This window comes from Epinephelus moara, chromosome 18 (assembly GCF_006386435.1).
Source record: "Epinephelus moara isolate mb chromosome 18, YSFRI_EMoa_1.0, whole genome shotgun sequence".
NCBI classification, from domain to species: Eukaryota; Metazoa; Chordata; class Actinopteri; order Perciformes; family Serranidae; genus Epinephelus; species Epinephelus moara.
In genome coordinates, this window is record NC_065523.1 from 21543318 (window position 1) to 21559245 (window position 15928).

The 15928-nt window shown below is 41.8% G+C and overlaps 1 protein-coding gene across 3 annotated transcripts in view; it reads left to right on the forward strand.

Annotated features, from left to right (window-relative positions):
- The window catches only part of olfm2a (olfactomedin 2a), a 57849-nt gene that overhangs the window by 30515 nt on the left and 11406 nt on the right, over positions 1–15928 (forward strand). For 2 of the 3 annotated variants that reach the window (XM_050070090.1, XM_050070088.1), the window contains exon 2: positions 6091–6240. The exons of the other annotated variant lie outside the window; for it this stretch is intronic. In XM_050070090.1, coding sequence (XP_049926047.1) covers positions 6091–6240 — 150 coding nt within the window. The remainder of the gene's footprint in view (positions 1–6090; positions 6241–15928) is intronic. 3 annotated transcript variants of the gene reach the window in all.

The window sequence follows — 15928 nt, forward strand, 5'->3', positions numbered from 1 at the left end:
CGATTCCTGGCTATGGATTAGAGATTAAACACTGCTGCAGAATTTTATTTGAGCACTTTGCTTTTATGTCTAACGTGATGCTTTCAAACAAACTTTATTTGAGTTCAGGCCCTGACAGGTGTCCTCTATTACTTAGTCAATGTGAAACGGTGTGCGGAGCCAGAATCTCGATGGGAGCCAATGTTGTAATATAATTTGAAATTGTTTTGATACATGAGCTAATTGTGTGATAGCCTGTGTACAAAGCAGTATTGATCCCAGACTTTATAGTTGAGCTCATAATCAGGCTTTTGACATGGTTCATTTGCCATTATGAGAGTGTAATTTCAATCCAGCTGAACTTATGCCTGAATCATTGCTTTGCCCTTCAAAAGTAATTTGATGATTTCACAATTCACACACTTCTACAATCCATATTTTCCTCCATTGAACCACTGACTGTGTTCTAACAGTTTATATAGTGTTTTCTCACACCAGCCGCCCTGCCACTCTCTCGTCTCCCTCCTCTATTTAACACCAGCCGTGATAAAGCTATCTTGTACCCGTCTAACAGCAGAGTGGGTGCCAAATGCTTTACACCAGGGCACCTGGCATGGCCCTGGCAGCGTGCTCCAAAAAGTATAACGTTGTAGCTCAAGTGCTGAGCATTGGTGAGTGTAATTTTGTCTCACTTCTCCTGGAGTTCTCCAACTGAGCCCCCCCCATACTTAAAAAAAAGAAAAAAAGAAAAGCTTGTCGCATCTGCCCACCCCCACTGTCGTTCAAGTGTGATCCGGATTGGATTGAGTGAGCTGCAGATGGAAAGCGAGCAGGGCACCACGCAGGAGGGGCGGCAGTCACGGGCGTGATGGAGTGGGAGAGAGTGCGAGGCAGCAGGGAGGAAAAAGGAGGCAGCAGGGAGAGGGGCATGATGAGTTTATGAGTCATATTATTGACTGGCAACCATGCTGTGCTGATTGTGGTAATAGGTTTTCCTTGGGCGCAGGGGAGACCAGGGACTTCACTAGGAGCACTCATTGAGTTTGATTTTAAAGGCCAGCAGCTGGCCTGTGCATTGAGGATTGACTGATTGATCGTTTGAAGAGTGAGGGTGTGCATTTGAATGTTTATTTGTGTGCGGTCAATTACAGCAAAAACAAGCAAAATTTGAAAAATGAGATCTGATTGTTTGGCCGGAGTGCAGATAGAAGTGAGGTCTGTGTAACAGAGACAGATGTTTCTACTTTGCTGGGGACAGGCATTTAGAGAAGTTAATGCCTGGCATAAAACATAAATCTGCAGAGAGAGGGAGAGGGAGAGAGAGGGAGAGAGAGGGACAGAAAGTGAAGCTGTGGAACTTGGATAAACAAAGTTGGCATTGTGGGAAGGAAACAGAAGAGATTACATCGGCAGCACCTCTTTATTTGTTATCCTTACTCTCAGACTATCTCACCTTGACACCTCATGTTCTCAGAATGCTTCTTTCTTTCTCCAAATACAACTTTATCTCAGTCCTCCTGCTCTCACACTGTCCGTCCTTTGTGGCATTGCAGTCTCTCAGATGCGGTGGCAAGCTCAGCTCACAGTGTGGCGGTCAGCTCCCTCACATATCTCAGGACTCGCGCCTGCCTCTGCCTGTTTGCCCCTTCTGCTTGCTGCTTATGAAAGTTATAATAGACTTCCCGTCATGCTCATAAAGTAGGGAGCTGTAGATTTATGATCTCATTTAGCTCTGGCTTTACAGCAGCCAGCTCCGGGGTCGGTCTAATGAAACGCCAGAGGAAGTCCATCCTGCAACTCTCGACAGTGATACCACCAGCTCGAATGTCTAATTGGATAATCCCTCTGAACTTTGTAAATCATTAACAACATGAGGATTCTGAGCACCTTTGTGCTATGAGGGAGCTCTCAGGTAATGCCACAAGGTGGTAAGTTTTCATAATGGTTCCGCCTGAACTATGCACATAACTGATATGAATCTGATCTCTACGGTGTGCAGTGTACAGGAGGAAATGTTGGAGTCGCATTTGGTTACGACTTTTTAGCTTAGTAATGGCCACACTCTCTCATCTCATCTCTTCTTCCACTCCCTCAGCAGGGATTTAACTGAAGGTCTCATTCAGCATTGTAGCTGGGCAGCATTTGGACTAAGGTAGAGGAAATTAGAGCCATCTCTCTTTTCCCCGTCAGCTTTTCTCAAACCACAACTCTTCCCTTTCTGCCTATCAGTGTATCAGCGATTCACACTTAAATCGGTTTTCTATTGGGAAGATTCGTTGTGGTTGTGGTTGGAAGACATGCCATCAGTGGATGGTGGGACTTCACAGACCCGAGCTGTCAGATGCGATATCGCTGGAACAGAGGGAACCCTGGGGTGGCGCAAAAAGGGGGCAGGCCAGAAATCTTGAAGAGTAATTTTCACTTTAGTGAGCAAGCCCAATTGATTTTTCATCTCTCTTGCCCCTTTGCGGTTTCCTGTTGTTTTCATTGCCGCTGTCTTCTTCCTTAATGGGCTTTTGCATGGCAGCCATGGCTGTGACAGCTTCAAATCTGGCACTTACATATTCTATTTCATCCCTCACATCTAATGGGTGAATTTCTGGGACAGTGAACTGAACACCTCCTCTCCCCTGAAACCGCCGTCTGTGTCTGGGAGGAGAGGATTATCCCCCAGACCTGAAGTGCCCCCAGCTAGGCGCCACTGATAGCATGATGATGATAGCACAGGTTATGTTATCATCACTACTCAAACACTCTGAGGCCTGACCTGCCTGCAGTATGCAAACATTATTCATTCATTTCACTCTGCATATCCCGAATATGATTCTGTATAACATTAGATATTGAGGAAGTTGTTTTTCCCACACTAATGAGATATCTGATGGGCGGCATGGTGTGAGCACTATGTTAAATGAACCAATGTCAATGACCCACTCTTCGCTGCAGAGAGGAGACTTAATCATATTTACATAAATTACCCAGTGTTCCAAAACATATTCAAGTTTACTACTCGCACCCCGAGAGATCAGTCACATATGAGTGCTGATATATAGATCTCCCTGCAACAGCTCAGGCGCAAAGCATATAGGGACAAAGCACATTTGCATTTAAGAATTACCTCTTCCCTCCTGCTCTCTAAACTGCCACTGTGATGAGAATGGGGAGGTTAGTGCAGAATGGATAGGTGGGTGGTAATGAAATTGGAACTGATTCAAATAAGCTCTTAATTTCAGCCCAGCATTTATGAAACATTAATGAAGAGAGGAGAAGATGTGATGCTGTGAAAACTCCCCGGCTTGCGAAAAGGCACATGAGGAGCGCAGCGTGAGTTTAAACATGTTGGAAAATGAAGAAAGTCTTATGGTAATGGAGCTGACATGCTCCCAATATTACTTTGTTGAATTCTGAACTTCTTGCTTATTACTGCCCACTATGTAACATATCATAAAAAAATCAGTGTGGCGCCAACTATGGCTCCCTTTTAGGCTGATAGCAGTATGAAATATTGATGCCCACTTCTGCATCCATTCGCAAGAATCTTTCTTAACTGAAAGTGACTATCTGGTGCGTAGGCTGACAGCCCCCACATATATGGATATGAGGTAATTTTATTGAATGCAGGAGGCTGCACATGCCCTCAGAGTGAGTAACATAAGTGGATTCTGCTGTTTGAGGCAAGCTAACCTCCACCTGTTAACACTGCAGGGTAGCGACTGTAATGAGAAGCCGGTGTGCCGTGCTGTGGCCTCACGATCCGCTATCAGACACACATTCATAGTACTATGGCAGCCATTGTATATGCTCTCCTACAGTGCTGCAGTAATCATGCGTTACAGCTGCAGGGGTTTCCAAACAAACCCTCTCAGGGGTAGATAGCTGCAGTTTTAAATGCATGCATTATTAAAATCTGTAAAAATCCATTCATGTAAATACTGTACGGTATGATCAAGAATACGCAAATACTGTGTGTGCTGTTCTCGCGTGTACATCTGCAGATCTTTCCAGATACACACTGTCATGACACACGCGCTCACGCACACATGCTGCAATAAATCAGAAGTCCTGACAGTGAGTGAGATGCGGGCAGAGAAGCAGACAGAGGAAAAGTATCTCCCCCTCAGGCAACGGCAGAATGAAATAGACAGTCAGATGCAGTTGAAAGAAATTGGAGGAGGCTCCGCTGTGGAGACTGCCTCTTTTGTCTTGTTTTAACTCCAACTCTGGCCTCTGTAGACCTTGGTCGTCTCTCCACCTAACAGCCGTCTGAAGCTGGATTGCCTCAAAGAAGCCAGACTAATGATAAGAAAGGTGCTGACTGACAGAAAAAAAAACTGTGCAAGTCACTGCAGGAGCTGGCTGCACACTGACTCACAAATATGCATCAATATTAAGGATAATTTTATAATAAGTTAGGAAGAGTGCCAGTAAGTTCCATCGTGAGTCATTCATGTGCACGGCAGACTTTCAGTCATACTGAAATATCACTAATGTATGTATGTAATACTGTATGAATAGAGAATGTGAATAGAATATGACTTCTTACTTAGTTTAATTAAATTTAGATGTATTAATTTTAAAAATGTATGAGTCTACTTAAAATACTTGAAAATAATGAAAAAGATAAAATATAAAAGGAATGTATAATGTCATTGTGATGGTCGATATTACAGCATATTTAAGTCACTCATGTAGTCTGTTCACCTCAATTCATTTAGAGTAAGTCAGATTTAAAATTCACTCCTTCTGAGAGTGTGCGGGAGGAAGAGGAAAAGGCACTAAGAGCAGAGAGAGGAAGGGGAGTGAGGGGGTGGGGTGCCAAGGGATTGGCAGGAGTGACAAGATGTGACAGTGAGCATATTGGCTTGCAGGGTGGTTGCTACTTTACACTCCAATCACACAGTCCCCCTGTCCCCCAAGACATTTTAATCTGATCCCCCGACCCAAAGAGACGAGAGCACAACACCACTCAGAGGAAAGCAGGAGAGCGGCACCGAGCCGAGCCACAAGATTTTATTTCCAGCCCTTTTCCTTCCACTTATGTGGATGGGTCTTTAATTTTATCACCAAAATGGCTGCTCCTGCTCTCATTACATTTTGCTTTATATGCCGCGTGTGTGTAGGTGCAGTGTGAATGAACGGCTCATCCTTGCCGGGCCTTCGCGTAAACTGTGTCTACATGTGTGTGTGCGCTCGCAAGCACACAGCACTACTTTTGATTGGATTAGTCAGAGAGAGACATCCATCCTTTCAGCCTCGCCCCTCCTCCACTGGTTACGGGCTGCATTATCGATCCTGAACAGCTCCATTTCCTCTCTGTGTCCAAACTTATTAGATGCTCTGCTTTCACACAGCCTGGCCTGATTCCTCCCTCTTCCTCTTTTCTTTGAAAACCCCCGTTTTCCTCCCATTTGTTTTTGTCTTTCTTCATCCTCCATCGAGCTCTTACTCTGTCTCTGTCATGCCGTTGTGTTTTTCATCCCTTTGTATATTTTCTACCAATGTTCTTGTCTTATCTTAATCTGCACCCATTTCTGCTTATTTTCTCCCTCTGATTCCTCTATCCTCCATCTCTCTCGTCTCCTGTCTGTACTGCTGTGAGCGCCACCTCTGTCAATCACTGCCTTTGCTTTCTCTCTCTCTGTTGCTCTCCAGTTAATACTAAAATTAGACTGCAAGTGAGTTTGAGTAGTTGGAGGGATCAATTGCCATTAATTGCCTTTGGGGAAGAGTAACTTTTGACAGGGTTGCAAGAGAGAAAGAGAATGCCATGGAGGAATTATGACTTTGCAGCTAACATATGGTGACAGAATGGGCACATCTAATCACGATATGGAATGTATTAGATCGTCTTTTTCCCTGCAAACACTTTCTACAACACTTTCAAGTATTAGATAAATTTATTAGTTATGAAATGTTTTATAAGGGAGGAACACTTCTAAGATTACAGTTGATACATGCTGGCAGGAAAAAATATATTTTCTGCCCTCATGCATTTTGAAAAGCCTGCTTAGTAGCAACATGGATAAACAACAGCAGACAGAAGCAACCAGTTTCTTCTCTTGCTCTAATATATATATATATAAATATATATATGTCTCTGTGTTTCTGCAGGCTCTGTACCCAAGCCCAGAGGAGGGCTGGCAGATCTACAGCTCAGCACAGGACGCAGATGGGAAGTGTATCTGTACTGTGGTCGCACCAGCCCAGAACATGTGTAACCGCGACCCACGCAGCAGGCAACTTCGCCAGCTCATGGAGAAGGTGACAGCTGTCAATAACACACTCACTTTGAGACACGACTGTTACCCACGCAGACACGCAAAACTGCCATGCCGCAATGCGCTCGTGTCTTGCGCCGTCTGTCACATACAGGCTGCTGAAGTGAATAGTCTCACTTCCTTTACCCCACAGTTGATCAGTCATGCAGGATAATATGACGCTAATGGAAAGACATTGTTGGTCGAATTATTCTTTTTTGAGCAACAGAGCTGCTGAAAGTGATAGTTTGTTTTTTTTGAAGTGGGGTTTTATGGGATAATTACCCATAGTCAATGAATTATATACACTAGGTGTCAGTTGGCACGTCCCCAGTTTAGAGAAGCAGGCTGGAGTCTGACACAGAAGCTAAGTAATGTACTGCTGTGGATGGTGGTCGGGAACAAAATGTAACTTAGCCATCTAAAAAATATCAATATCAGTTTAAGTGTGTGCTATGTTGAGAGTTTTTTCAGCCTGTTACCCTTCTGTCAGACAGCCCGTTCCAACGGCTTCAGTACCCCATCTATACTCCCGTCAAAGCCACCAGACCCCACTGACAAAAACAGCACTTTTAGCTCGCTGGATACAGGAGCTGCTGGTCTACTGCTGCATCAGTAAATTAGTTTGTGTTATTGTGTGACTTTTGTGAATCCGGACTAAACGCCAAGATACACAATAACACAAACAAAAAGACTGATCCAGGCAGCTGTATTCAAGTGGCTCCTGTATTTAAGCAACATTAAATCAAAGTTTTTCTCAGTGGACTCTGGCTTTGAAGAGAGCAATAAAACGGCTTCATTTTCTAGTTAGAAATCATTCTCTGACCTTAACGTAAGGCAGTGAAAATACTCTCAATATAGCGTACATTTAATCTGATATTTAATTTGTTAGGTGGGACTTTTTTTAGGTGGCTAAAATACATTTTGATACTGCCCCCAATCACAGCAGTACATTGCTTATCGTCCATGTTGGACTCCAGCCTGTTTCTCCAAAGTGGGGGCATGATGATTAACATCTACAGCACCCCATTCAACCCCACTTCAAAAAAGGCGAACTATCCCTTTAAAGTGAATTTAGCATGCATTGCCTTGATAAGAGAAATGTCCTAAACTCACTCATGGAATTGAATTCACTGAGCCTTAGCCTTCTAATGTTTCTTTTGTTAATATAAATCCATTAAATAAGAATTAAGAAAATTAACTGTTTTACAAATCAGTGAAGATGACAAATGCTTTGTTTGCATAGTTACACAGTAAATGCTGCACACACAAAATCTGTTTACTCAGACTTGTGCTCATTCTGCCTTCCTCTAAGTGAAAAATATAAGTCAGCGCTCTTTTTTTGTGAATAATTGTGTCATGTATGACTAGCAAATAAATGTAATGTAATGCAAAAAGTGTGTACACACGCAAAACTCTTAAGCCCGCTACAGTGTTTCAGCAACAAGACAATAAATCTATGTTTTATTTGCATGGAGTAGTATTGACCTATAGTGCAGTGCATGCAAATGTAATTTCCTGCTAGTGGCAAGCACATAAACACACACAGATCAGGGATGAAAGTACAGGCAAGAGAGGACCTCTGCTTACAAGTGATCTACAGCTGTTTGTTGACTCTCCAGATCTGCAACTGCATTGATTAGTGGTTTGCAGGTTGGCATCTTTCCATTCTTACCCACTTGTCTTTTCCAAACTAAATAATAAAATGTTGAGAAATAATGTTTAACAGCTTTCACTTGCTTGATGGGCCATGGCAGCTCATTCACAGCAAAGCTGGTTTTTTTTCTTGTGGGTGCTTAAAACCAGCGAATGAATGAGAGGGTGGATCCACCGAGCGAGTGAAAGCCTGGGAGTAGAGAGGTAGAAAAGAGCGGGTAAGACAGGAGGAGCTGACATTGATGCGGTCTTGTGAGGCGAGATGGAGGTAAATTGAGATGCTGAATCGGCTCTGAGGTCCTGGTGGATCAATGAGACACCTGAATTCACATATTGCAGTCATTCTCATTGAAGTTTGCCTTTTCCCCCGACAGTCTCTGTCTGCTACTGTTTCAAGCATACGTTCATGCAGACAAAATCCACACTCACGCACACTTTAAAAGAAGCATATCCCAACAGAGACAGCGCATTCCGGCTGAGGAAGACACAAACTTGATAAAGCCATCCTGAGTGTTTGTGTTCACCCAGATATGTGAAAGTATAGATGCACTATCTTTATAAAGACTGTTATATACTGTATGTATGCGCGTAAAGAATGCAGTTTCTGCAGGTTTTTAATAAGCATGCAGAATAAAAAAACGCTACATACAGTATGATTTGTATATATATGTTATGTGTATGCTTTATAGTATTGTCAGTGCTGCTTATGTAGCACATAGTCAGTGAGATTGTAGTTTAATGCAGGTTGAATTCCCTACAAGTCTAGAGTACTATACAGTACAGCATGAGGTTGTCAAATTTATCTAAACTTCAATACCTTGTGTTTAAAATAATACAATCTCCATTATACATTCAATGATAACGAAAGGACTAAAGCTATAAAAAAAAGCTGTTGGCATGATTGAGATTTTGATTTTTTCCGTAGCAGCGCTGTATGCAGGATGTTACTTTAAAAAAAAGAAAAAGTTTTCCTATTTTATGTACCTAGGATGTTCCTTCTTTTTGCTGTGGTATTTAAAAAGGTATTGAGTACTGTTTTTTATACTGGTATTGTATTTAAGTTTAAAATTCTGGTATCATAACAACATTAGTACAGTATGTGGTTGCAACATATTTATCCATGTGGTTGTATAAATATATATCTACCCCAGGGTTTCCCACAAATTCATTTATTTGAGGCCAACCGCAACAATATCAGACCACACTCGCACAGAGAGTAGGCCGACTCTAGGAACAGACAGAGCAGCAGAGCGCCAGAAAGTGAAACCTAAGTGTTTATTAATTCATATAAAAATAGAATGCTCTATTTTTTAGAACTACAGTGCTCTCATTTTAATGCTGTTTACTGTTTTTCTAACCTACTTTAGGTGAAACCAACTGTGTTCCCATGGAGATCTGATCTGATCCGATCAGTGCTGATTGTTCCAAACACAAACTGATCAACTGGTTAAAGAATTTGACCAGTCAAGCAGCCACTGCAGAAGCAAATGAAAGCAAACTTTCTGTTGCTGCCTTTACACAGGTTAGACACAACAAATAGACAACACTAAAAATAGAGTGCTGACGTTCTAAGAAATAGAGTGTTATTTTTCTATATGAATTAATGAACGACTGCTGCTGAGAAAAATAACAAAAACCTAATGAAGAGTTCCACCAGCGCTGCATTCACAGACCAGCAAAAACCTCTGAATTCAGAGAGGGGGCTCAGAGTGATCACAAAGGGAGACTCACACACTCATACACACAAAAACAGAATGTTTGCTGATCAAGCGCATCCCTTGCCCTAACTCTGTGGGAAACATTGTACCCACGCGTGTCTTCAACTCAGGTTAATATGTTAACATTGTTACTTATGCTTTACTTATTTCAAGTGATGTAATCAGCTGCTCATTGGTATTTTCTGCTCATTTTTCTTTTCACTTTTCAACATTGCAAGGTGATCTTGTTTACTGTAGCTGTTGTGAGCCTGTTGGCAGAGAGAAACATAACTTCTGGGTGGGTGGAGAATTAGAATACAGGTGAAAATCGGGTTATCTGGTTTGAAATATGTTCATATTTCTCTGTGAAAATCAGTTAAACATTGAATATAGAAATTAGAAAAAAAAACATGTATAAAACTTTTGAGGCGTGTAAGGATATTATTTTGTTGCGTCTTTGTCGGAGAGGTGTTGATTTCATCTTTCAAGTTTTGAGGGCCCAGTTTGTGTTACCTCTTACAATTCAATACGAAATACAAAAGAAGGCTTCAGAGAATGCCATGAAATGAAATCATCTCCTCTCCGACACTCTCAACAAAAACTGAATATTACAAGCTTTGCAGATATATTATTTATAGTTGTGTTGGACTGAATTACAGTGTGGGTGTTTATGTTATTGTGTCTACCCTCCTCTGTACATGCACGCTGCTTGTAAGACGCCAGTTATCGCAGCCAAGTGCTCCCGTCAAATACAGTCCACAGACGTGCCTAATGAGGACACCTGGGGTCAGCGCTATTTGTGCTGCACACAAGTCAAAAGACTACGTGTCTGTCTGTATGTGCACGCAATAGCACCACGCCCGCTAAGACAGCCTCATTTGAACCCAGAGCATGTGTGGGAATTATTTGAGCGGACCAGATCCACAAAGGCTCTCCCTGACACAGAAAGGCAAGGTTGCACTAACAATGTCAAAACCGCCCTCTGTTCAAAGAATGTAAAGTAGCCTTGTGGAAAAGCCTCTATTCAGCTTTCTGCAAAGGCAGACAAAGCACCATCCAGAACAGAGCTGACCCTGAAGGACAGTGGTGCGAGAACGCTCACAGCGCAGACTTTAGAGCACCTCATCCCCCTTTGACCTCTCTGTCCGACTGACTGAGATGAGATGAGATAAAATGCGATAGGAGGGCACAGTCGGGCACGCATTTACACACAGACACTTTCGGATTTGGTGCATAGTGAGTCATTACACTAGACACCTGCGACTGATTGGATTCTGGGAAGTTTGAGGGGTGGGGAGCATCGTTTACGGCCAGAGGAAAGCATGAAATGCCTGATGTGTGTACGTATGTGTGATCAGTTATCACAGCTCAGAGGATGGAGAGGTCCCAACTGTGACCACAGCCCAGGAGGATGGTGACACTGCATTTGATTAGACTCCAGGCTGGTGGAACAGTTTACTGTTACACATTCCTCCAACTATTCCATCTGCAATGCTGTAAAATAAGTTTTTAATTGGTGAAGAAAATATATTTTGACCAAATATTTCCCTGGCCAGTTCATGAAGCATGTGGGAGATAAGTTGGGTGTTGAAAAAAAAGTAGGTTGGACGCAAAGTAATTGAGTGGGCTGTCAAAGTGTAGGCAAGCAAGGCATTTGGTGCTAAACAGACTTCATGTCAAACTGTGACCTTTGAGAGTTGGGACTGTTTTTGTTTTTGTTCAGAGTGATTTGAATAAATAGCTTCTGTGTGCTTGGACTTTCAGAGGTGCGTGTCTGTGTGGGTGGGTGTCTGTTTGTGTGGGTAGTTGGACATATGCACACGTGATCCGCCTATATGCACCAGAGCCCTGCAACATTTGTCAATGTTCAGATGATTTCTGGCCAGTTCAGTGCAACGTGCAGGAGATGAGGGGGTGTATGAAACAGTAGGCCGGTTATGCAGCAACAGAGTGGGCTGTCAAAGAGTGAGTAAGCGGAGTACTTAGTAAAAATTAAACATAGTGCACAAACTGAGAACTGAGATTCAATAAACACCAACTTGACAGCACATTTGCACCTCCATGAGACTTATTCTGTTTGCATTATACTGTGTTTGTATCCATTAACTTGTGTACACTGTTATAATGGTACTGTGGGCCTGGCCCCCTTCTGTTTTGATAACTGTGGGAGATTGGATATTTATATCCTGACTGGGTACCTGTTGACTTTCACTGCATAATTAATAAATGTGTTGTGTATTTATGTGTATCATCCTGATATATTCTGGATATCTGCGCTGCCTTTTTAAGTTCTTAACCTTTCATCTTGGTTATTTTTGCTGTCTGTTTCCTATTTTTTGCCTTTGCTCCTTGTTTGTTGCCTATATATTATATATATGCCTATATATTCTGTTTGTGTGTCTGTAGTGTGTTTTAAAGACTAAGGCCCTGATCACACATAAAGTGTTTTAGCAGCTGGAGATGCCTTTTTGTAATTGTTATTAATGAGAATGAAGTTTTTTGCTCACGTTTTTTGCGATGCAACGCGCCTCACAGTTCTGTAATCTAGGCGCCTGGTGTTTCGCCGGAGCACTCTGAACTCCTTGAGTTGAAAAAACTTCAGCTCAGAGTAGAAAAGCGCCCCACATCATCTCTTTTTTTGTCATCTTTTTTCCCATTGTCCAATTGGATGAATTGAGAGGTGGGCCTTCTGTAGTGGTCACAATAATAAGTTTACAGTTGGTAAACAATGGAGGACAAACTGGTGGTAGCGGTTGCTGGATACCCAGAACTTTACGGCCTGACGCTAGCCAACAGGTTGTCAAACTGCCCCCGAACCTGCCTAAAATATGCCTGGAAATGGCCATCATGGAGGCGAAGCTCCTGGACCAACTGGTGGTACTCCCTATAATCCACCCTCTTTTTTAGGGTCTCATGTACCCACACAGATCTCTGTTACCCTGCGCCAAACAAACTATATGCTGACAGCCTCTCACCCTCAACCAGAGCTACAGCAAGTACCCTCTGCCTGTCCATTTTAGTAACTAGCTACTAATCACTGTGAAAAACCCCCAAGATATATTGATTACATGGACAGATAGTGTAAGGACGTGATGGGCTGGTTGCCTGGCAACAATGATAAGGTGCAGCAAGTGTTTCTTCTTCTTTTTTTTTTTTACTTGTGGCATCAAGGCCTAAGACGTCTATATGCTCAGCTGCATATGCTCAGCTGTATATTTTGAAGACACTGTAACTCATTGCTCATGTGCTATAGTACATACTGTAGTTGGGTTTTCTTTTCACACTCATCCATCTTTGTATTTATCCTAGGTGCAAAGCTCAAGCTTTTAATTTATAGTTCTATGCACATACTGGTAGCCTGGCATCATCAGACCATTTCACAAATTTGAATAAGTCTGAAACCTCGCAGTTTATTTTCAGTTTCCAATGGGGGGTTGTCAACGGCCATAGATCAAACTGGGTAGACCTAAAACCAATCAGACCTGAGAAACATGACATAGGGATGAGAGATGGACAAAAGTAAACAGACTACAGTGTGCAGAGAAGAGCTGTGATGGTGTAGCATCAATATGTCTGAACGATTGTTGCAGTTTTTGCCATCAGAATATGAAAATAGTTATTTAACAGAAAGTTACACAACAGCTGTAGCCATCTTGGAAGTTTTAAAGGTCATATGTACAGTATAGCTGTTTCATCAAAAAGAATATTTTTTCAAAAATAATACATCCACAGAACGTCTAGAAAGGTGTAGAATTAAAGTCTATATTTTCCTGAAAAAAAAAAATTACAGTAGAGAAATAATTGTTTTAGAAATTTTTACGGGCCCAAAAAATGTCAATATTTTGATTTGGTTACATGGCAACCTGTGGAATTGAAGAGTGGCGCGAGAGCGGGCGAGCGTGAGTTTGACACCTACTGTACTGGCCAGGAAATATGAATCCTATATCTATGCCCTTTAAGAAGTGCCTCACTCACAGTGCACTCCTCTTTACTAAGCTTTGCTGTCGTGTCCCGATGTGAGGGTGCATGAGCCAAAAATGATGTCATAACGTATTTTGCATTAAGCATGAAGGCTCTACAAATTGTCAGTCATTGTATCGAACCCACCCTGTATTAGATAAACTGTTGTGACTGGCCCGACCCAGGCCAGGTCAGCTGGAAAGCTATCTGAACGAGAGGGAAATGAGATGCATCTGTCAGAGCAAATAACTGGTTCCCAGGCAAACATACTGGGGGACGCCAACCAACATCGCAATGTAATAGAATGCAATTTTCCAATCATATATCTGCGATACAAAAAATACAGCCAGGTTGGAAACATCTGGCCCCTTAGGCTCCAGGTGAAAACACACACACTGCCCTACACTTAACGTGACATATGCAGATGAGAGTAGTGAAGTGCCATGCACAAGATTTGATGCTCACAGTGGTAGAAAATGGCAGTGGTCAGGTTTAAGTGCAATCCACATGTTGACATGTTTGCTGTAGCGAGTGTGTGGTCTAGCAAGGGAGAGAGAGTTACGGTGTACGCGCTAAAAGCAGGCGTGTGTTGGTGACTGGAGCAGAGAGTCTCCCGTGTGCTTCCTGATCTCAGTCTGAAAGCCAAAGCAGGAACAGTGAACATGTTTACAACGAGGCTTTGAGTTACCTCTGTATTTTTAGAGTTGCAGAGCCACAGTCAGTGTGCACTTTAGTTTGATTTGTTTCTGTAATTGACTGGAGATATTTATTTTTCATAAATTAATGTTCACACCAGGCCTGTTGTTCTAAAGTGCTCTGTTGTTCTTCTCTCAGATTTTATTGAAAGGTCCAGTGTGTAGGATTTAGGGGCATCTATTGGCAGAAATGGAATATTATATTCATAATTATGTTTCCATCAGCCCCTGACACTAAGAATAAGATGTGTACACTATAGTTTGTCTCTAGGCTGTTGTTTCCAATATTTGCCTCTGTTCACTTGTAACATGCTCTGTCAATCTGAATGTACTTAATTTATTCAATTTATTTATGGCCTCATATCTCATCCACTTCTCATCTATCTTTGAACTAATGGGCTTTAGGGTTGTAGCCAGCTATTAGTTATTCGCTTCAGGGCAGCAACTCTGAGTATTCTTTATAAACACTGGTCCATTTGCTGCATTCGATTTTTGAAGAATAATATATATAGGGTAAAATGTTTTTTTTCATGCTATGACTGAACGCTAAAATGATTTCAAAATGGGACAGAAAAAGTCATTCACACGGAAAAAGGCATGAATGACTTGTCTTTAAGGCTGTGACTGGGTTTTTTTCTTACCGTGGCGAAAAAGCAACTTATCACTGTGGTTTTGCGGTTCACCACCACACCACTTATCATCACAGCCCCATGAACCTTGAAGTCATGATTATATTACATGTTTCCAAGGGTTAAAGCTACAGCTTATAATATTCTACATAATGAAAGGTTTTACAATTCAACAGATAAACATATGTTTTCTATTCGTGCATCAGTTCATCTCATTTCATCATATTACGTAGACCCAGTGTTGTGTAGGTCATCCTATAGAATGATTTCTTGCAATAGCAATATTGGTCTAAGAATTTGCGATTAGATTATTTTCCCATTTTATTCAGTCTTATGGTGACAACCTTACAATTGCCAGTAAGTGCAACATGAGGCTATAGCTACCATGAACTATTAGATGCGTCTATCTGTAGCAAATACAAGTGGATATTACATGTTTTCTTATATGAATTGGAATATACAGATGATGAATTGCAATGGATGCCTTGAGGGAAATGTATTTTCCATATCCACTTATTCCTGGGGAGCTGCAAGACATCCCAGAATGCACTAAGTAAAAGCTATTGAAACATTCTTAGGGGGGTTGACAGTTTGCTGACTGACACATCCACACATTCAGTTCAACCAAACTGGAGAGAGTGCTTGAATATTACACCCAATGAAAGTACTGTTACTTAAAAGAAATTTTACTCAAGTAAAAGGTGAAATGTAGTTGAGTAAATGTACTCTGAGTAAAGTTTACTGCATTACATTCTTTAAAAGGAAACAGCATTACACCACGAAGCCTTACGTCCAAACCAGCAACAAATTACATTTATCTAGATGGTGCTTTGCAGCCTGTGCACAATTATAAATATGCATCAGCCCTCCTCTGTATAGCCCCACTAGGCTTCACAAGAAAAGAGGACAAAACTCAGACAATTAAACAAAAATGACCAAAACACGAGTCCAAGGACACCTGGCGTGTGCAACAAGCATTAATAAGACATGCTGCAACTTCTTGTAGAATCAACAGCACAATAAAACAACCAAAGCAGACAACACAGAGGTGCATT